This window comes from Hippocampus zosterae, chromosome 1 (assembly GCF_025434085.1).
Source record: "Hippocampus zosterae strain Florida chromosome 1, ASM2543408v3, whole genome shotgun sequence".
Taxonomy (NCBI): domain Eukaryota; kingdom Metazoa; phylum Chordata; class Actinopteri; order Syngnathiformes; family Syngnathidae; genus Hippocampus; species Hippocampus zosterae.
Window position 1 is genome coordinate 32,819,347 of NC_067451.1, and position 23,154 is coordinate 32,842,500.

A 23,154-nucleotide genomic window follows, 5' to 3' on the forward strand; every position below is an offset into this window, starting at 1 on the left:
ACTCCTGCTGGGGACTCCCTTGTTCTGCTGGGGGACTTCAATGCTCACGTGGGCAATGACAGTGAGACCTGGAGGGGCGTGATTGGGAGGAACGGACCCCCAATCAGAACCCGAGTGGTGTTTTGTTATTGGACTTCTGTGCTCATCATGGATTGTCCATAACGAACACCTTGTTCAAACATAAGGGTGTCCACTTGACACCAGGACACCCTAGGCCGCAGTTCGATGATCGACTTTGTAGGTGTGTCATCGGATTTGCGGCCGCATGTTCTGGACACTCGGGTGAAGAGAGGGGCGAAGCTGTCAACTGATCACCACCTGGTGGTGAGTAGGCTCCGATGGTGGGGGAAGATGCCGGTTCGTCCTGGCAGACCCGAACGTATTGTGAGGGTTTGTTGGGAGCGTCTGGCGGAATCCCCTGTCAAAAGGAGTTTCAACTCCCACCTCCGACAGAGCTTTTCCCATTTTCCGGGGGAGGCGGGGGATATTGAGCCAGAGTGGACCATGTTCCGTGCCTCTATTGTTGAGGCGGCCAATCTGAGTTGTGGCCGTAAGGTGGTTGGTGCCTGTCGTGGCGGCAACCCCCGTACTCGCTGGTGGACACCAGCAGTAAGGGATGCCGTCAAGCTGAAGGAGTCCTATCAAGCCTTTATGGCCTGTGGGACCCCAGAGGCAGCTGACGGGTATCGACTGGCCAAGCGGAACGCAGCTTCGGTGGTCGCCGAGGCAAAAACACGAGCGTGGGAAGAGTTCGGTGAGGCCATGGAAGCCGGACGCCTTCGAGGAAATTCTGGTCTACCATCTGACGTCTCAGGAGGGGGAAGCAGTGCACCACTAACACCGTGTACAGTGGGGATGGGGCGCTGCTGACTTCGACTCGGGACGTTGTGAACCGGTGGGCAGAGTACTTCGAAGGCCTCCTTAACTCCACCAACACGCCTTCCTTGGAGGAAGCAGAGTCTGAGGACCCTGAGGTGGGGTGGATGAGATCCGCCCGGAGTTCCTCAAGGCCGTGGTGGTAGTCCCTCTTTTTAAAAAGGGGGACCGGAGGGTGTGTTCTAACTACAGAGGGATCACACTCCTCAGCCTCCCTGGTAAGGTCTATTCAGGGGTGCTGGAGAGGAGGGTCCGTTGGGAAGTTGAGCCTCAGATTGAGGAGGAGCAGTGTGGTTTTCGTCCTGGCCGTGGACCAGGGTCCTTGAGGGTATGTGGGAATTCGCCCAACCAGTCTACATGTGTTTTGTGGACTTGGAGAAGGCGTTTGACCGTGTCCCTCGGGGAGTTCTGTGGGGGGTGCTTCGTGGGTATGGGGTACCGAACCCCCTGATACGGGCTGTTCGGTCACTATACCACCGATGTCAGAGTTTGGTTCGCATTGCCGGCAGTAAGTCGGAATCGTTTCCAGTGGGGGTAGGACTCCGCCAAGGCTGCCCTTTGTCGCCGATTCTGTTCATAACTTTTATGGACAGAATTTTTAGGCGCAGCCGAAGCGTTGAGGGGGTCCGTTTTGGGGGCCTCAGTATTGCATCCCTGCTTTTTGCAGATGATGTGGTGCTGTTGGCTCCTTCAAACGGGGCTCTCCAACTCTCACTGGAGCGTTTCGCAGCTGAGTGTGAAGCGGTTGGGATGAAAATCAGCACCTCCAAATCTGAAACCATGGTCCTCAGTCGGAAAAGGGTGGAGTGCCCCCTCCGGGTCGGGGAGGAGATCTTACCCCAAGTGGAGGAGTTCAAGTATCTTGGGGTCTTGTTCACGAGTGGGGGCAGGAGGGAGCGGGAGATCGACAGGCGGATCGGTGCAGCGTCTGCTGTGATGCGGACGTTATATCGGTCTGTCGTGGTGAAGAAGGAGCTGAGCCAAAGGGCGAAGCTCTCAATTTACCGGTCGATCTACGTCCCAACACTCATCTATGGTCACGAGCTATGAGTCGTGACCGAAAGAACGAGATCCCGGATACAAGCGGCCGAAATGACTTTTCTCCGTAGGGTGTCCGGGCTCTCCCTTAGAGATAAGGTGAGAAGCTCGGTCATCCGGGAGGGGCTCAGAGTCGAGCCGCTTCTCCTCCACATCGAGAGGAGCCAGATGAGGTGGCTTGGGCATCTGATTCGGATGCCTCCTGATCGCCTCCCTGGTGAGGTGTTCCGGGCATGTCCCACCGGGAGGAGACCCCGAGGAAGACCCAGGACAGTCTGGAGAGACTATGTCACACAGCTGGCCTGGGAACGTCTCGGGATCCCCCGGGGAGAGCTGGAAGAAGTAGCTAGGGAGAGGGAAGTCTGGGCTTCCCTGCTAAAGCTGTTGCCCCCGCAACCCGGCCCCGGATAAGCGGTAGATGATGGATGGATGGATGGATGATTTAGAGAGTTCCAAATTTTGAATTCTGAAATGGTCTACTTATTCCATTTCATGTGATCAAAACACAAACAACAATATACATTGATAATAGGTTGATTTCTTATAAACAAATGCTGCAAAAAATTAAATAATTCAGGCATACAAGATTTGCTTAGAAATAAGATCTTATTTCATCCCATGGTTCAGTCTTTGAGTTCATAAATTCTCTCTTTACTCTGCTTCCAATGATGCAAGGCTTTCTCAAAGTCAACTTATTATCGCAAAAAAATACCCAACTTCAGCTGCTTCCTCTTTGATATCTCCGCTATAAACTTTCGCAACATTTGTTCGCAACCCTTGTTTTAACGTAACACAACTTGGCAATCGTCTACCGATCTCGCCAATCTCGTCTCGCGCGGTAACGGGTCAATCGCGGGAGCTTGGTTGATCGAAAAGTCAATCTTCCGTACAAAAAGTTTGGGCACCCATGATAAAAAGCAATAATTCCATATTTTGCTTGATGATACATCCCCAAAGAGGAAGCATTTTCACAATTTCCTTCACTTTGCCATTAACCAATACGGCACGCCGTCGACACACTCAAGAAGGCGTCTTTGTTTATGTAATGTAATAGGTTCCTATGGTAATGCTTGCGGTTATCGCAAAAGGGGATCAGCAGTGTATGTATGGAGCAAAGTGAGTGTGTCGCGTCTGTCGGGAATTGAATTGCAGTTTGAAATAACACGAACGGACGGAGATGGACAACCATTATTATATGAATAAGGACAGAGGGACGATGATGGACGGGAACCCAGTTCGCGGACTTAAGATGGACCGGCAAAATGGGGTAACGTGCCCACCTTTGCGGTTTATGGCCACAAAAGTAGCAGCGACCCGAGCAACATCTCAGCGCCCGCTGCATAATGAATTTAAATGTCGGAAAAAGCCACTTTGTGCCAATGCGCTCGTAAATTATACAATGAGGGGTGATTTTTGCAAAGCCATAAGAATGGAGGATGGAGCGCAAATCATGGGAATGAAAATGCAGATTACATGCAGCACACTTGCATTCAAAGCAAGACTGAAAAGGTGAGAAAGACATGAAAAGCTTTCTAATATGTGCAATAAATATTAACATTGAAATGCTACTAAATAGCAAATTATAAATGATTTTTTGAGGTATTGTGTCATTTCATTTGTACAGATTCCGACAACATTTTTTGATAAAGCAAGGATTGTGGAACATTTTTTGTTGGTTAAATTGTGCAACATTGAGGGTGGGGAGCACTAGAGCACCATCAGGGTAGAAAAAAAAATTCTGATTTTGAAAGAGCAAATATCAATTGATTCATTGGTCGGGCCATAATACGAACGATTGATGTTTCCCTTTTTTCCCATGTAAACTATTGATGTTGTATCTTTAAGAAGACAAACTCTTAAATTTGCTATTAGCCTAAAAAAGACAAACTACCGTACTTCTCCTGCTGTTTCCGAGGAAATATACGAGTAATCAAACATTCTGAAGTTCAGCAGCCTTTTTGTGACTTTCTCTACCGTACGTCCTCTTCAGTACAAGCAGTCCCCCGGTGCAGTTAAAAGACGGAAATCAATTAATCAGCCGGCAGACACGGCGAACAAGGCGCACGCGTCCCCGAGGCGTGCTAACGGATGTAAAACAACAAACATTAACGCTTGTTTTGTCTCTCATTGCAGTCTGCTCGCAGTTCTCCAGGGGCGTCTACGCCATTTTCGGATTCTACGACAAGAAGTCGGTCAACACCATCACGTCGTTCTGCGGCACGCTGCACGTGTCCTTCATCACGCCCAGCTTCCCGCTGGATGGCAACCAGCAGTTCATCATCCAGATGAGGCCCGACATCAAGGGGCCACTGCTCAGCCTCATCGAGTACTACAAGTGGGACAAGTTCGCCTACCTGTACGACAGCGATCGAGGTCAGTACGCCGTTAACGCGACATTCCTTTCTTCAACTGTGTTTTGATATGTATTTGTTTTTTTTTTTACCAATTGGACATTCGGTAACTAGAATGCAGGAATCTAACGATCCAGCCATCCATTTTCTGATCCACTTTTATTTCGGGGGGGTTGCTGGAGCCTATCCCAGCTGCCTTTGGGCATTAGGCGGGAGACACCCTGAACTGGTTGCCAGCCAATGGCAGGGCACACAGAGACGAACAACCATCCGCGCTCACACTCACACTCACACCTCGGGACAATTTAGAGTGTTCAATCAGCGTGCCATGCATGTTTTTGGAATGTGGGAGGAAACCGGAGTACCTGGAAAAAACCCACGCAGGCCCAAGGGGAAGATGCAAACTCCAAACTGTAAACCCAGACTGTAAACCTCTGCAATGTGAGGTCGTGGGTGGATGGATGGATGTAGTTATTATATATTTTCATATAGTACATAGAGTATGTCTTACTTATGACTATTTACATTATGCAATATAACACTCTAAATACATTAGAATACAATGCAATATTCTCTCCTATTATTTTTCATGCAGGCATATTCATTCTACTTCAGTCAATTCCAAAATTGCTCCAAGGTTTTATTTGGAACTTGTGAGATGTTGACTTTGCCCTCATAGTGCCCAAAATGTCCGCAAGTCTTCAGTGTTTGCTCCCCCCTGCCCCCCCTGCTCCCTCTCCAATGTGGTTCTGTATTTGACCACCCCAGGTGCATTTAATGAAAGTGTGCTTGTCACATACAATCAGCTGCAACACGTGTTTGAGTTTGTTTCCGTGTGTGTGTGTGTGTGTGTGTGTGTGTGTGTGTGTGTGTGTGTGTGTGTGTGTGTGTGTGTGTGTGTGTGTGTGTGTGTGTGCGTGCGTGCGTGCGCGCATTTTATGTAACATAATTGGACGTGTGTGGTAGTTGTGACATGCAGTGGAGGTGATGGGCCCTGCGGCTGTGGACCTCCACACTTCTAATCATAATAATAATGCTGAGAGTTGTTTGTGATTGAAAGGTTCCAGTTCACTTTGCAATCTAAGATATCCTTTATTTGTCCCGCAATGGGGAAATTACAATCAGAATTCAGAAAGGGAAACGCTGGGTAGGGAGAGGGAAAAAAACACGCTTGAACTATCGTCTTCTGAGGTTAATTTAAGTCCAGGATAAAAAAAGAACCGAGAACATAAATAAGCATATGACAGTTACAACAAGTCACAAGACACAACATGTAATAAGGGGGAGGATGAATGGGAAGGGGCGGGGGGGGCGCCGACCGCGACGCGGCCGCCTGACCAGCTGCACGGATTCCCACGTGCGCTCCGCAGGTCGAACCACGTCACGGGGGGAAAAAGAATGGGAGCGATGAAGACGGTGATAACAAGGATGTGTATGCGCGTGTGGTTGTCCAGTTGTGTATGTGTATGCGTGTACAGGTCATAGCTGCTTCGTCAAGGTCTGCTCATCATGAAGACAATCCCGCCTTATCAGTCCATGGCCGAGAAGGATGGTGGTGATGGTGGGGGCCCTAGATTCCATGCGTACTTCCATCCAGGGGAAAGGCCAGATAGCTTATAATTTATTTTGGAGGCACGGCCGCCAACAATTTCAGACAGCCTTGAGTCCGTGGTCTGTATCTCTTCACTGGCGCCGATCAGCCCGAATCAGAAAATTCTTTCCGCAGAATTCCAACTTCTCCACGTTGTTGTTGATCGCGCGGAGTCGCTCCAAAACCGTAACAATATTGCGGTTGAGCTCAGTCACCGCTTGAGTCTGAGTGTTGGACATTCGCACCAAGCCATCCAGAGTGACAGACAGCTTCTTCACTTCCAATAGAGCCGCTCCCGTTGGTTGAATTTTGCGATAGAACAGAAAGCTGCCAACACCAAACAGCAGCATACCTGTTATCAAAAGGCCAATAATGTAGATGTCTCCCACATCCTCCACGGACAGTACCGCCAGGCACACCGGTCTCCACTTTCTCCATCCGGCAGCAAGTGTCCCTGGAGTGCAAGCAGGCTCCCCACTGCCTGCTCTTTTGGTCGAAAAAATGTTGTCGATTACATCGAGAGACCAGCCAACTAATTCCATGGTTAGTTTTTCGGATGAAAAATACGGTAGGAGGCTGGGAAAAAGGTTAGACAAAGACAGCACAAAGACTAAGTGGTGAGCACGGAAAGGTTGGGGTGAGGGCAGGAGCAGTGCAAAAAAGTGTCCGCCTTCGACGAGAGCCAAGCAGAAGAAGCCAATATGAAATTTGGTAGCCGTGTGTATCATGAGTAGACCCATGAAAAAAAGACAAGACACAGGAAGTCTGCCATGTTGGTTTTTAAGTGGCCATTTTAGACATCATTGAACGGTAATTGTTTTCAGGAGTCCTTCAGAGAAAATGTAATCACTGAAGGCAATTTCCATTAGCAACAATAGACCCACAAACAGTCTGAGAAGCCGTTTAAGACTTGGCCATTTAAGGCTTATTATCAACGCCTAAAGCCAGTTTCACTTAACTTTTTTTTAAAATTTTCTAGGCATGACAGCATAAGTAGACCCACCAAAAAGTGTCAAGAGGGCCTAGCCAAATACACAGAGACAGCATACAGTTTTGTTTTGAAATAGCCATTGTCAGGATCTTTTTGGTTGTTTTCAGGGGTCCTCAAATGTAAATACATCCCCCGAAGCCAGTTTCACTTGACCCACAAAAAAAGTCCCAGCAACCCAAGTCTCAACACCCATTTTGTTAAGAATTGGTCATTTAAGGGTCCTTTTCTTGGTCCTTCAATGATCTGTCAACCCCTGAAGCAGGTTTCACTTAGCAACATGAAATTCGGAAGGCCTGTCCACTGTGAGCAGACCCACCAAAAAGTCTCAAGAGGCCATGTCCAAAAAGACACAGGAGCTATGCCAATTTGAGTCAAAACGGCTATTTTAGGGCCAGGTCTGACATTTTCAGGGTCTTCCAAAGCAAAGACATACTCAAGATTTGGTCCTATTGGTACCAAAATTTAACTGTGCAATCCAGTAGGCCTTTGAAAGGCTTTCACTCAGAATTTGGCATTATTAAATGTCCGATTATTTATTTATTTATTTATTTATTTATTTATTTTTAATTCCCGTTGGATTGATCAGGTTTACCTGATGTAGTTTCCGGTGAATCTACTTCTTACATAAATGCAGTGAAGTGGCTCGACGTGCGAAATGAAGTCATGCTAATCAATGACGACTCTGGCCGGTCCGCACGCACAAACACACACACACGTCCTCGAATCACTTAGTGACCTGCTCAGTCACATCGAGCACTCTCTTCCGCCTTTCTTCCATCCCTTCCTCTTGCCAGTGCCACACATGGGTTGGCATGGGAACGAGAGGATCACACTGACCTAATTAGACAGCCGTGCGATGGCGAAGTATACGCACTCGTACAGTAAGCAGCAGGTTTCATGCGGCATGTTTTAAAGCAGGATTTGTGTGTGTGTGGGGGGGGTTCCATTTTTTTTTCATGATTATTATTTGGGGACAGGTGCTGAGTTGTGTTGCTGAATGGGATCAAAGCATGAAGAGGGGAGAAGGGGGTGATGGGTTTCACAGCATGAAAGGCATCCGAAGAGAAGCCATCCATGCAAAGAGGATGTGTATGCATGTGGCATGTTTAGTGTGGAGTGAAATGGAGGAAAGAGCAGCACTGCGCTAAATCCTTGCTAAGCCAACAAGCAGGCACGCGCAAGTCAATAGACTCTCTCTTCTTACGGGCGCATTACTCACGTGATGCCTTCTGTGTGCACTCAGCAGGCCTCATATGTGCAACATACGCGACTAGTGCATGTCTACACACCGTTTCGAGACCATTCTGCAAAATGGGATCAAATAGAAATGTCTTCAGGCTTGGTGACACAGCCTGCGCTTCTTTATCTATACTGTATTTGAAGGCCCCGTCCTAAGTAATTGTTTGTGATCTAGATTTCAATTGTATTTTTGTGATCAGGACCGCACATGTATGTTTGTGAAAGGGGACTGCAAATATCTGATTTTGCTCGAGATTGCAACTCTCAGCGTCACAATTCTAGGTGACCACAGTCTCAGTCATTTTTGACTAGAATGACTGCTGCAATCACGCTTGTGCTGAAACATGACTACAAACATCTGTTTCTTTGACTGTTACTATGAGAGTACAAAAAACAACCTTGCATATAGAGAAAAAGATAAAATTATCTGAAGTCAGAATGACCTGTTTTTAGCTCACGGGTCAGGCAGAACATTGTGTCCTCATTGTAATTATACACGTATAGCTCGCTCAAATAAAAATGCGAGCCTGCCATTTTCCCCCGAATCGTAAAATAAATAAAGAAATAAATAAATGAAAGTGGTCGATATCTCACCTCGCCACTATCCAGCTAGGATTACATACGGCAGGCTTTTTTTTTATTAAAACGCAACCCCATGGTCGATACAGGCAAGTTTCAGCTGTGAAACGTCTTTAACTCGCCGGGAATGTCAGATTGATCAAGAGGTATAATTAAACGTCTCGTTCAGGCCAGGACTCTGTTTGGAGAGGGGGGGGGGGAATAAAAGGCCAAACAAGATGTTGATATAAAGACTAAGGAGCAAATTTGGCCGCTCCATTCCACTCACAGGCTCGTTCATCAGATCCGTTATGGACGTTTTGCACACTTTGAAGAGGGTTCTCACTGGATCCGTCGATTTGTCATCTAGCAGCTGGAAGCTCAAATAAGAATTAAAGCAGAAATATGTCATAGTTTTATGCAGGGTGAAACAATTTCAATAACAATAGTGTCCCAGATTGCCCTCATTAGTGACTCACATCCCACTACAATTAAATATTTCACGATAAGGCAAAATGCGGAGACTTATTTTATTTCTTCACCGGGCAGTTTTTGTGTGAGAGGATATGACTTGCTTCAAGCATTTTTACTTAAAAAATCTCAAAAAGGTTTGTTATGGCTTGTTCATGCTTTGTTAATGAGATGTCATTACTAATTAGCTTAGAATAAGAAAGGGGGTGATGATTGAACCAGCAAATCCTCTAAGTGAGCATCTTTTCCGACACATTGAGAAAATAGTTAGGACATGTTTTCTTTCCATCATGACAGATTTACTTTGTTTGCATTTTCATGAAATGCACTACTTTTCAGACGTCTGTGAATGTTTTGAGGCTAGCTTCATTAAGTTTATGATATACGTAGTCGAATTAATACTGTTCTGTTGACATATTAATATGGCCCTCGTTTCTTTTTTTTCTGATTGAGTTGTTGCTGATGAGATCTTTGTGATTCCGATTTATAGTGGGAAGGCAAGAAGAATGAAAGCTTCTTGCATTTTTACATTCGGAAATGAAACTGAAAAACAGAACTCAGCAACAAAGTTATGAAACGATCAAAAGTGTACCCTGTCATAAACTGCGTGCTGTTCGAGACACTTCCCTCCCACACTTGGTTGCAATGCAGAATACCAATGACTCACCCCGACAAGCTCGTTACATAAAGCACTGAATCACGACCTTTTTAACGAACCTTAGACGGCAGCCAATCGGCAATAAAACCACAATGCCCAACCGTGAATATGTCGTGTCTGCCACATTATTGAGCTTATTTGCAGAATAATTATGCTGCTTTCACATGAGTGGGGGGTAAATTGGGCTGCTGTTGTTTCGTCGGTTAGTTCGTGGGTTGCTTGATTTTTGCATTGGTTGGTTATTGTGTTATTTAGTCATTACATTGGGTGTTTAGTTTGTCAGTTAGTTTGTTGGTTCGTTGCTTGGTTAGTTGTTTGGTTGATTTGTCTGTTTCTTAGTCAGTTTGTTTCTTGGTTAGTTGATCTGGTCGTTAGTCCATATTTTGATTCGTCATTCATTTGGTTGGCTGGTCAGTTAGTCAGTTGGTTAGTTTGTTAATTTGCTGGTTTGATGCGTAGTTGGTTAGCCATTTTTTTGCTTAGTGAGTTAGTCAGGTGGCTTGTCAGTTAGTTGCATAGTCAGTTGGTTCCTCCTTTAATCGGTTGGTTGGGTGTTTTTTGAATTGGTTAGCTGGTTGGTCACTTATTTGGACTAACAGTTAGTTAGTTGGCTAGCCAGGTGTTGCTGGGTTACGAGCTAGTTGGCTGGTCAATTTGGTGGGTTGCTTGTTATTTAGGTTAGTTGGTGGGTGTGTTGATTGGTCAGTTCGTATGGTTTCATATAACCAATGTGCATAAAATGTTGTAAAGCGTCAGTGTAAAAGCAGATGTCATTTAATTATAGCTCTGACCAATAGATAAAAGGTAAAGCGGAGCTATCACAGTCCACTTGAATGGGGACCGAGTGGGGCAGTGACCAATTTCATTCCGTGTGTGGGGTTGCACCCATTTTGTCACGCGCATTCATGCCATCTACGGGACTGGAGTGGATCAGCATTTCCCTGCGAGTCAATGAAACAACTACGGCAGCCATGTTTCAAATTGTTAGGCCCGGGCATCATTCTGTCATTGTTGTTTTGTGATCTTCTACTGTTTCTATTGCCTATTTTGAGATTTTCTCACCAAGGAAATGAAACCCTGATGTTTTAATGTGACTTTGCGCTTCCCCCTTTCTCAGGCCTGACAACGCTTCAGGTGGTTCTGGACACGGCGGCTGAGAGGAAGTGGCAAGTGACGGCCATTAACGTGGGCAACCTGAAAGATGAGCGTAAGGACGAAGCGTACCGCTCACTTTTCCAGGACCTGGAGAATAAGAAGGAGCGCAGGGTGATCCTGGACTGTGAACAAGACAAAGTCAAAGACATCATGGACCAGGTCTTTTTTACAGTTTTGCTACTATACATTAAAACTGTTATTTGAAGGACTGAGCTCTGATCCAACAAATGTTCACCACGCCCTCCCTTTAAAAATGCACTGCAACTGTCTGCAGGGGCGTCAAGTCAACACACATTTTGTCACGGTCACATTGCACTCGAAGTAACTCCCACAAACACCCCGTACAACACTTACCTCTTCGGTGGCTCACAAAGATCTAGTTTTCGTCGGCCGGTTGAGATGCATCACTTCACCATACTTCCTTGACACCAATTATCATTTTCTTATTAGCCAGGGTTTTTGTTTATAGACCGAAGACAAAAATGCCACTTGTTGTGTTTTTCAATGAATAGCTGAGGACTGATTACACAGAAAAAAATGTATATTTGTGAATAAGACAAATTGGCAAGGGTTCACTGTAATCCAATATTTTCCCGCTTTGTGCAATAACATTGACATCTTCACGCTTGTGTATCAGGGAACTCCAGGTAGACATTCCAGGCTTTGTACCCCGGTCGCAGATACAAAACATTACTATTCAGATCTGCCCGGAGTCGTTGTCCCGACAGACAGGGGTGCCAGTCAAGCGACAAGATTAGCTTCTGGCGTGTCACACCTGTTAAGCCTTCAAACAGTACAAAGTCAATCAATTTTCCATCCCTTCTTTCCACCCACCCTGCTGCTGTTGATAAGGGAAAGTCGCTTTGGATATCTCTTTTTGCCACAGTCGTTACTGTCAACACTACAGTTTATTAATACAGCGATAATGGACCCAAGCTTTAGCTACGCTAGCTAGCATGACACCCAGTCGGCTCTTGGAAGGAATTCATAAGGGATGTCCTCCTAAATTTGGGTAATACAGACGGAAAATGTCAATGGAATCGATATTGGCAGGTGGACCCATCTTAAGTAAGGCTGAATAACATGGCTTTAAAATTAGATCTCAGATTTTTGAATTTCCCATTTGAAACAATGTTTAGAAAAAGCAAAAGTAACATGATCCAAGGTCCTAGTTTTGCTTTCTTGTTATTTTTGTCTCTTTTGAGATTTGCTATATTTCCCCCTGATCCTTTTAAAACAGGAATTGCAGCAAGTCATTTTCCACCAGCATTGGGAAGTCAACCCCCAAATTTTCGTTACAGTAATAAATTTGATGCATGAAATTCAGTGGGGGTTTTTTCATCTGATCTCTAATTCTCCAGGTGATCACCATTGGCAGACATGTGAAAGGCTACCATTATATCATAGCCAATCTGGTAAGAATACCCAAGAAAAACAACAGGTGAAGTTTTTAAACAGCAAGGCTGCAAAAGTAACCACAAATCATCGTGTTTTCAGGGTTTTGTCGATGGCGACCTATCTAAAATCCAGTACGGCGGTGCCAACGTGTCGGGCTTCCAGATTGTGGATTTCGACGACCCGCTGGCATCCAAGTTCGACCAGAGGTGGGAGGCCCTGGAGGAGAAGGAGTATCCAGGAGCAGACAGCAAGATCAGGGTGAGCGTGAAGGGTGAAGACTTTCATGTTTGCATGTACCACAGTGCTTCAGACATGCATGCTATGTGCATTATTAAGCAAGTCTGGCCAAGAACACGAAGAACACTAGGAATTGTCTATGCACTCTAGCAATGTCCAGCCTCACAGGCTTGGGAATCGTAACGTATTTCGTGTTGTTCTGCTCAATCCACTTTGAAAGTCCTTCCTGTTCAAGCTCACTGAAATTGAAATAATCCACATGAACCCTTTCAGGGACAGCGGTTACTACAGTGGACATGTTATCAGGTTACATGGTGCACAAAAGGGTTGAAGAGCTTTGTAATGCTGAGTAGGAAGAGAGGTTGTTTCATAAATTTGTTAAGCACTGTGGAGTGTAACCGGGCGGCACGGTGGTTGACTGGTTAGCACGTCCGCCTCACAGAACAGAGGTCATGGATTCGATTCTAGGCCAATGGGCTCCCGGTGTGGAGTTTGCGTGTTCTCCCTGTGGCTGCATGGCTTCACCAATTTCCTCCCACATTCCAAAAACATGCAAGATAGGTTGATGGAACACTCTTAAGCTGTCCTTGGATGTGTTTGTGAGTGTCAATGATTGCTTGGCTATGTATGTCCTGCGCTTGGCTGGCAAACAGTTCAGGGTGTGCCTTGCCTCCTGCTCGAAGACTGCTAGGATAGGCTTCAGCGTGCAGCGACCCTCATGAGGGTAAAGCGGTTCGATAGATGTTGAGCACAGGTGTCAAACTCAAAGCCCGGGGGCCAGGTCTCCACCGAGTATCCTGAGGACATACTCACATACTGCATTTACCTTTTTAAAATGAATGAGTGAAATGCAAGAAAATAATCTCAAATATTGCATTATTACATTGCTGGAAGAGCTTGTTTTTTAATGGCAAGATGATAAAATTTCCGAATTTTGTAGGATCGGAATTTCTAGACGCATTTTCAATTTTCTACAGTAAAAGAGTGATTCAGAAACTTTTTAACTTCTACTTAAAAAACTGTAGGCCAAAAAAAAAATGAGGCAGCAGTTTTATTTGTAAAAGTGTATTCACCATTAGTGGAAGCTGCCCTAACATTGTGCACAGTTTGAACATAAACACCAGGCTTGAAGAATTGGGGAAAAAAAAGAAGTAAGGCAACTTTATTGACCGTATATAGCACATTTCATACACAAGGTATCTCAATGTGCTTCGCATTATTAAGAAACAAAATTTAAGGGCATTTACAAACAAAATATTTAAGAACACACACACACAGAATCATTTCAGACATTGACAAGCAAAGTAAAAGAACATAAAGAGCAAGTATAAGATTTACAAAAAATGATTAGTTGTACTTCAGTAATGATTCTATTAAAATGTATTACGCATAAAAGTTAAGTAAAAACTGTAACTTTTTTTAAAAAACAAGCACTGCAAATGTAAATGTATTGTACTTTAAAATATTATAACTGAACTGAACTAAAAAAATATTGGAAGATTTTTTAAAAAATTACTAAAAGTAACAAAAATACCTGACATGACTGTATTTAAAAAATATTGAAGCCACTAAAAATCAGTTTGCACATCAGCTTGTTTGCTTTTACATGTTTACTGTTTTGGATGCCTCCTCCCAATTTTATATTTATGCAATCGAGTGATTGTTTTTCTATCCACTGTAGGGAGGCCATGGACCATTAGTGATACGTGTGCCACACTTTGAGAATCGTGGGTCGATATATATAGTTTTGATTGTGAATATACCATCCATCCGCATATTTTCATCAGAGTTGCAAGGAGTTGCCGTAGCCTATCCCAGATGACTTTAGGCGTAAGGCAGACTACGCCCCGACTGGTCGCCAGTCAGTCGCATTGCGCATATAGAGATAAACAACCATTCACATCGTCACTGAGTGGGAACTGATCCCACAGATCAAACACTGCTGATCAAAGTTAACCTAGGCTTAACTTTGCTTCTCACCGATCAAGAAAGTTTGTCTCCCCGTCCAGATGTATCACTTCAACATAATTCCATGACATCAAATGACTGTGCTATTTTTCCATTTAGGTGTCATCTTGTGGCATATCAGGTCATTTAAAAAATAGGACCAAAAAATTGTGAATTTGTGAATAGTAAACCCTGAATACTGTATGGTTGGGATTACTGCAGCCATTTTTATTTATTTATTTTTAACCTGGATTTGCCGAACTCGTGTTCATTCCTCTGTCTTCTGCTACCTAGTACACATCGGCGTTGACGTACGACGCGGTGCAGGTGATGACTGAGGCCTTCCGCTACCTGCACAAGCAGCGGATCGACTTCACCCGGCGGGCCAACACCGGCGACTGTCTGGCCAACCCGGCCGTTCCCTGGGCTCAGGGAGTGGAGATTGAGCGAGCACTGAAGCAGGTAAGACGTAACCGTGTTCATCTTGTGATGGGTTGCTAGGGTAACGGCAGATTTCATCAGCTTTGGGTAGGCACAAGAAAAATTGAAGTGATTCTGTTTTCATGCTAAGCGTGAACAGTCTGTTGAACTAGAGAATGCTGAGGAGCTGACGCTGAACTGAAGTGCTGTGCAATTAATTCATTGTTGAAATGGACAATGTGTAACTCAATGTTGAAAATCGGTCAGGAAATGTGGAAGAAGGTAACTTTAATAAAAACTCTCAATTTGAGAATTTTGCTCGGAAATTTGGGGAAATGTGGATTATTAGATGGAGTAAATAGTTACATTGGTGTCCCGAATGAGCTGAGCAATACAATACAAAACAGTTTGAAGTCGTAATGGTTTGAATTGCTCCAGAAATGAGGAAGGAGGAGGTAGATATGTAAAATTAGGTTAAGAGAATTTTTTGAAGTTGAGAATTTTACCGTGAAAATGTTGGAAATGCTATCATATCTCAGGATATGTTCTGAATTAGCTTAATAGTTTGAAGTTGAAACGGTTTGACTCTGTTGAGAAATGTGCTAGAAGTTCATCATGTAAAATGTCCACGATTTGTCATGTCAAATGTGGAATCATGAAAAATGTGGAAACATTTTCCAAGATGTTCTGAAAGACTTGGACAGCATGAAGTTGGAATGTGAAAAATGAGCACATTTTGTTCAATGTCTCATTAACTTGAGTGATTATTTTTTGTGTGTGTGCGCTCACATTTTACATAATGAACCGAAAAAAGTAAATGCCGAACATCATCACATTGGGTTTATATTGACACAGCATAGTGTATGTAGGCCAAGTGATTCAACATATTCCTTAGGCGAGGTAAAGTGGAGGTTTTCACAGTTGTCCTCGTGGGAAAAGCAAACTAGCCTCCAGATTGGTTGCCAGCCAGTCGCAGGGTGGACGTTGGCAGGCCATCGAATGAACCGCTCAGTGCACTCCTCCAAATCAAGAGATTCATTTTCTGCTTAGGCAGGCCATTTCCAAACAAGCGTGTTGATGTCTGAATTGGCCAGCGTTCAGTTGTGCGCCTGAGTCGCCAAAGTCAAAGAATCCATTTTGGTGGGGATGCTATCAGCTTCCTTCAAAGCTATTTGCCATCTAAGTTGGCTGCCAGTCAAAGGTGAGACGGAGGATATTTTGTTGTCCAAATGCCGAAACATGCAGTCCAAGTCTGTATTTTAAGATAAGATACGATATCCTTTATTTGTCCTTATTTTCGCATGTAAAACGCTTTATGCAAGGGATATGTATTGCCCACACCCTAAGAGGTTACCAAAAATGTCATGCTGGTCTTTTTTTTACCTCATACACAACAAAGTAGTTACGTCTGATTAAACATTCATAGTTTTTATTTAATTAAACATTCAGAAGGTTTTTTTTCCACATTATGCTGCTTGCACTCATCGGATTAAACATTCAGAAGTTTTTTTTTCCACATTATTATGTTTGCACACATCTGCACGGTACATTTCCCAAAAAGAAAACAGTTATTGTTGTACTTTACTGAAAAGAAAATCCTTAAAATGTCATACATGTCTCTTTGTTTGTTTCTTATTCTATCACATCATCATATTTCAGACTGTTCAAACTGTTACTGTGGCACTACTCACAGCATCGTCCGTTCCCTGAAAGGAAGCCAAACAACTGGTGTTGCACGATTTAACCTGATATTTATTTTTCAACATTTGTTTACTTTTATCATTCAGACTCTTCAAATTGTTCCAATTTCAACTTCTGTACTCTATGATAGACAGCCGTAGTGACTAAATGTGAGGACTTTTTTGGGGCTTTAAATGACTTTGTTTTGCTTGTTTATCCGAGACAGAGGTACGCCAACCTTGCGGGTTTTGAAGAGGGTGCTTGATGTTAAAAGGTTTCACAAATGCTTCTTCATTGAGTCATTTCAGATCATCGCTAGGGCTACATTAAAACCAAATGCAAAACAAACGGGGAAAAAACAATAAACTACCAAGAACACATTATCCATCAGCTATTCCAACAAGTCGAGAGAATGTATTTCTTTTTTTTATTATTTATGTGGCGTCTCCAGGAATCAATTCCATTTCAAAGCGGAAAGTATTACTCCCTTTGTCCTTCAAACATGTGGCAGCTCCAATTAAAATGTCTGATTCAGTCATTATCTGCAGTGCAGTATCTTTGAATTGAAAAGACGCTTTGTTCACCACAGGTGCGTGTGGAGGGCTTGACGGGCAACATACAGTTTGACCAACACGGCAAGCGAGTGAACTACTCAGTTAACATCATGGAACTGAAGAACAATGGCCCCGTAAAGGTAAAGTGTCCCTCGCAGGGGGCGACGCTCTCAAGATTTACGATGTGTGTCTTACTCCGACGGGCACTCATTACTTATTCATGGCCCATAGATTGGCTACTGGAACGAAGTTGACAAAATGGCCGTCACCAAGTCCGACGTCTCTGCCAACGACTCGACGGGGATGGAAAACAAAACAGTCATTGTCACCACCATCTTGGTAAGCTATCGAGGTGAACGCTTTGATTTATGGCCGCTCGGGCTGGTTTAATTGGTTTGTGGGATGCTTGTCCTTTGCTTCCCCAGACACCAGGTACCATTAAGACGGAAAGACACACAGTGTAAATGCTGCTCTGTTATCATTTATCTTGATTTGCAGCACTAACTGAATGACAATAATACGTAGTACCTAAGATTTGCTGGACTTCCACATCTATTTGGATTAAACCCCTCGTGGAGTCCACAAAGTCACCATTATAAAGCCTTTACAGGCAATGTTACATTTTAGTTTACTCACTGTTGTAAGCGCAAGTTAACTTGGTCTAATATTTTCAAACAAATACAGTTTGCGGTTTGCTATGTAAGAATTTTACCTATTTAGCTAATTGGAGAATATTAATTGGTGTCAAGGTGGAGTCTGTATGCAGGGGAGGAGCTAAATTTAGTCTGGGTTGTTTGTAAAAGTTTGGAAAGTCTTCATGCGCTTGGACATGAATGCTTCCGGCGTATTTTTTTTTCAGGGATATGTTGTATAATTGTTTTTGTTTTTTTTTAACTACATTCGAATCCCTCTAGTGGTATGCAAAACAATCAGACCTCCAAGAACACGTTTGTTTAAATTTCGGATGACGCATACTGCTATGGTAGCTAGCAATAATATGAAATCTACTTGAATAGATAAAATGTCATTCTTGTTTCTCTTATCAATACAGTATCTCTTATCTGCAATAGTTTAATGTTGGTCATGATGGTGGTACTGGTACAAATGTAAAACATGTCTACTATGGCTTTCAAAAGTGTGTTATGGGAAATTTAAATGTGTTGAAATCTTGGGAGGATAAAACCAAATTGAGTCTGGTCTTGTGTATTTTCACATATTTTGGGCGGGTGTGAATGTACTCTTTGTGAATTTTTTATCTGATAATGTACCGTGAATTTTTTAGCATGTGAAATTTGTGCCCTGGCTCAATTGACGCTGGCCAGTAGGTCTAGTCTGCTGCACTGTTTGGCTCTCTAGCCCATATTTTTACAAAAACATTATATATGTCTTGAGGCTCAGTCCTTTTTGCGTATAACAAGAAGAAACAAAACAAACAAGATTCCAGACTTTGCAGGTCACCATGACCTGGACAACTGGGAATTTACAGAAACAAACACAATTCCTAGCAAGCAAATTTGTGTTAGTAAGTAAATTTAAAATGGCTAAAGCACTTCTGCTTGCTGGGAAGCGGTACAAATTTTGGCCCATTCTAAAAATTCAAGGCTTCATTGTCTGAACTTCCTCCTTCCCGGTTAAAAGATGTCACGTTGTGATGGACGTCCTTGCAGGAAGCTCCTTACGTCATGCTAAAAAAGAACGCCGACCTCTTTGAGGACAACGACCGCTACGAAGGCTACTGCGTGGATCTGGCCGCCGAGATCGCCAAACATTGCGGTTTCAAATACCAGCTGAAAATCGTGGGCGACGGCAGGTACGGAGCCAGGGATGCCGAGACCAAGATCTGGAACGGGATGGTCGGCGAGTTAGTGTACGGGGTGAGTTGGCTCTTTTTTGCCAAAACATTGGGGAAAGCCAGAAAGATGAATGCTCATTCCCGTGTCTGTTTTCCAGAAAGCCGACATCGCCGTGGCTCCGCTGACCATCACCTTGGTCCGGGAAGAAGTGATCGACTTTTCCAAGCCATTCATGTCTCTGGGGATCTCCATCATGATCAAAAAGCCCCAGAAGTCCAAGCCCGGCGTTTTCTCCTTCCTGGACCCGCTGGCCTACGAGATCTGGATGTGCATCGTGTTTGCCTACATCGGCGTCAGCGTGGTGCTCTTCTTGGTCAGCCGCTTCAGCCCGTACGAGTGGCACACTGAAGAATATGAGGACGGCCAGATCCAGACCAATGAGTCCACCAACGAGTTTGGAATCTTCAACAGCCTGTGGTTCTCCTTGGGGGCCTTCATGCGACAAGGCTGCGACATCTCGCCAAGGTAGCTGCAAACTTCATGTGCGATCGCTGTAGTGTTCGCGCATGTTTAATTCTGAACTATTAAAAAAAATGCTTCTCATGGCAGTTCCAACTTCCGACTTTTCAGGACATCTTGGGAATCATTTGTCATTGTTCCTGCATTGACACAATAAATTCCCAAATTGAGACATATTTTACATGTTGACCTCCTCCTTCCACATTTCCGGTTCCACGTACCTATCTGCATATTTTTGTGCGCTTCCTATAAGGTCAATAACAAAGTCGTAATTGGTGTCGAGTTTTTTTTGGGTGGGGTTTGGGGGGCTCGGTTTAGCTTGGGTCTTCACTGCATGTGCATATACTGTATAAATCCCCTTCCAGTGCATTTTTTTTAAATGAAATCATTTACATGCTATTTATTTTTAAGGGCAATGTCAACTGAGTTTGAGGTCTTTTATTAGCTTAAGTCGTGCTATATTTACAATCTATTTATGTTGGCAATTACTTTTCCCCCTCCATCAATGTAAACCAGATGAGGCTCTCTGAGCCTTGTAGGTCCAGCTACTGCATGTATCATTAGTTGGTTGTAAAATGAACTTGAGAATGACTCTCGCCTCATAAAATGTAGCCGCCGTCTTTTGTCCTAATAAAGAGCGAGTGATTGGCTTTGGGCGACAGGTCTCTGTCCGGGCGCATCGTTGGCGGCGTGTGGTGGTTCTTCACGCTCATCATCATCTCCTCCTACACGGCCAACCTGGCTGCTTTCCTCACTGTGGAGAGGATGGTGTCGCCCATCGAAAGTGCCGAGGACCTGGCCAAACAGACCGAAATTGCGTATGGCACGCTAGACTCAGGCTCCACAAAAGAGTTCTTTAGGGTAAGTCACAAAGTTGCACTCTTTGGCACATTTTGGACCATTTTAGACTCGAATGCGCTTTTGTTTGGACTGCAATGCTTTTATGCAGCTTCCATAAGAAAGCGACATTAATGTTTGTCAGGCGCGCAAGCAAAATAACTCAAGAATATTGTATATTAATGATGTCATAAAGCACTTTCTGCTTCAGTTCACTGGACGTTGTGTGCGCTGCTTGGCGTCAGTATAATCCAGACATATCGGTTTAAAGTCTGCAGTAAAGTGCAGTCATTGTTGCTGTTCCTTGTAGAGGATAAAGAATACACACCTCATTTATATCACTCACCAATGAAATAAGCTTCCTGTAGTCCAGCGCATGCCCCAGTATGGCTGGCATTTGAAGGTCAAACAGCCTTTGCAATGACTTGGCCTGTAATTAGCTATAAAAATGAAGAAGTCAAATGACAGCAACATAACAGAATCAAGGGGCCAAGACGGAATATGTATACTGTGCATAAGTTCTCCTACATAAAGTCTGGAATTTGTCCTGAGTTGAGTTGAATGCATTTTAGATGTTGCAATTTATTCTATTTCAACAAATATTAAGGCAATAATTTTACTCTTTATTACGAGCCTTTTCCGTTGCTGGTCCCCCTCTCTGGAATGACCTCCCACTGAACATTTGGCAAGCCTCCTCGCTGCCCATCTTCAAATCCCTCCTCAAAACTCACTTGTATTCTTTGGCATTCGACTCAGCATGACTTAGATTTGTTCTTGGTTTTACTGTTCGGTGCTTTCTACCGTCTTTGTTACCGATTTGTTTTACTGTTTATTGTATATGTTAAATTGCTCCATGTACAGCACTTAGTATGCAGCGATGTCTGTTCGAAAGTGCTCTAGAAATACAATTGAATTGAATTTAATTTAATTTATGATGTCAATATATTTCAAATGACCAACTGATTTTTACATTGGTTATTTTTATTCTGCTATAAATTGCACAACCTATATTGCTTTCTAAAGTATATGTCTTTGTATTACTCTGTAAATGTACCATAATATACGATCTGTCCTCTCTTTCCTCCCCCACAGCGTTCTAAAATTGCCCTCTTTGACAAAATGTGGACATACATGCGGAGTGCGGAGCCCTCGGTGTTTGTGAAAAAAACAGCCGAGGGGGTTTTGAGAGTCCGCAAGTCCAAGGGCAAGTACGCTTACTTGCTGGAGTCCACCATGAACGAGTACATCGAGCAGCGCAAGCCGTGTGACACCATGAAGGTTGGAGGCAACCTGGACTCCAAAGGCTACGGGATCGCCACGCCCAAAGGATCCTCATTAAGGTGGGTGGAATAGTATAACAATGTGTCCAATGTTGTTATAGTATCCCACCTACCCTGATGTAGCTTTGCTTCTTATGTGTCTCTGGTTTGTATTAGCGCATAAGGTAATGCCCGCTACCCATCCTCAAATTCCCCGTTGCAATTTATTGTAAGTCGATAAATTGCAAAAAAATATAGTGTTTTCATGAATAATGGGGTACTTTGGATAGAGTTCTTCAAAAAGCAATATCAATAACATTCGATGAAAAGTTGATCAACTGCCCAGATTGAGAAAAACAAGAATTCCTCCAGCCGCATTTCATATTGATTTTCACTGTTGATTGAAAAATCAAGGAAATTACCGGTAGATGAATTTCAGTTTTCATAATGTAACATTTTCCAAAATAAATTCCTAAAATTTGCAATGTAGATATGCTGGAAAGCAATAACATGCTAAAATGATGATTCTTAACACAATTCTTATTTCATATTTTTATGTCACCGTGTCCAGATTGAAAAATAGCAGCATTTTCTATGGTGCTTTTTCAACTTATATCGGTATTTGCCGTTCGTTAAATATTTGTAGTGATGCGATATATTGCATAACAGCTGTGTAATTTGTTTCTAAACAATACATATACATAAATCACAAACTGCAATTAAAAAACAGGTTTTCCATCTCTTAGAATGTATTATTGCGGTAGAAATAATCTTGCCATAAAAATTTCTATTTCTAATTTAAATTACATTATTATCAGCATCATCAACTAATATTATTAGGTTGGCCTTTCTGCAGTCATGTTTCAAAAGTAAAAAAAAAATCAATGTTGATATTTTTTGGCAGATTGATGATTATTCCAAAATCTTGTGCTCCGATAGCAATTGGAAGCGTTTTTCTCCAGGTTGTAACTCACCTGGATGAAGCCCATTCCCATGCCAGAATCCCAATTCCATTAGGCTTGAACGTTTTATGTGCGTCTGTCAAAGCTTTTGTCCTTTTCTATGTTCCTACTCTGCCTTTTGCTTCTGCTCTCTTTCTCACTAACCCTTGAATGAATAGTTATTGATTCTAATGATGATGATGATGATGGTGATATCTGAAATGTGTGTTGATGAAATGTGTTTTTAGAATACTTAAACCCTTGCAGTGCTCTCCTTTTTATTTAAATATTTAATGGACTTTTCCTTTGTGGAAACAATTGGATAGCGACCCGCCCCAAAAGCCTTTTTTACTGCACCTTCATGGTGGCACTGCCTGGGTTTCCATGTTTTTTGTTTTTTTTATACGACTGATAATGATGATGACGGTGATTGTCTGTGATGTTGTTTAGTATAGCGTGTACAGCAGTTATTTCCTGACTCTCTGTGCCCCTCAATGGGATCAGCAGCACAGACTAGGATGTTTTCTTGACTAAATGTTGCATATGTTTGACATTTTATGACGAGGTCTAACCATTCTCCCCATTACTGCTGTCTCTCTTTTTAGTGGAGTCACTTGCCAGACACTGTTTAATGTATGTAA

At 43.4% G+C, this 23,154-nt stretch overlaps 2 protein-coding genes across 6 annotated transcripts in view; both read left to right on the forward strand.

The window, feature by feature from the left end:
- Positions 1-23,154, forward strand: part of glrbb (glycine receptor, beta b) — a 172,884-nt gene that overhangs the window by 72,799 nt on the left and 76,931 nt on the right. The gene's annotated exons all lie outside the window — the stretch shown is intronic.
- The window catches only part of gria2b (glutamate receptor, ionotropic, AMPA 2b), a 54,399-nt gene that overhangs the window by 20,406 nt on the left and 10,839 nt on the right, over positions 1-23,154 (forward strand). For all 4 annotated transcript variants that reach the window (XM_052059265.1, XM_052059256.1, XM_052059248.1 and 1 more), the window contains exons 3-13: positions 4,048-4,287; positions 10,891-11,087; positions 12,290-12,343; positions 12,426-12,584; positions 14,805-14,972; positions 17,200-17,304; positions 17,396-17,503; positions 18,832-19,038; positions 19,115-19,482; positions 20,139-20,337; positions 21,406-21,653. In XM_052059265.1, the coding sequence (XP_051915225.1) occupies positions 4,048-4,287; positions 10,891-11,087; positions 12,290-12,343; positions 12,426-12,584; positions 14,805-14,972; positions 17,200-17,304; positions 17,396-17,503; positions 18,832-19,038; positions 19,115-19,482; positions 20,139-20,337; positions 21,406-21,653 (2,053 nt within the window). The remainder of the gene's footprint in view (positions 1-4,047; positions 4,288-10,890; positions 11,088-12,289; positions 12,344-12,425; positions 12,585-14,804; positions 14,973-17,199; positions 17,305-17,395; positions 17,504-18,831; positions 19,039-19,114; positions 19,483-20,138; positions 20,338-21,405; positions 21,654-23,154) is intronic.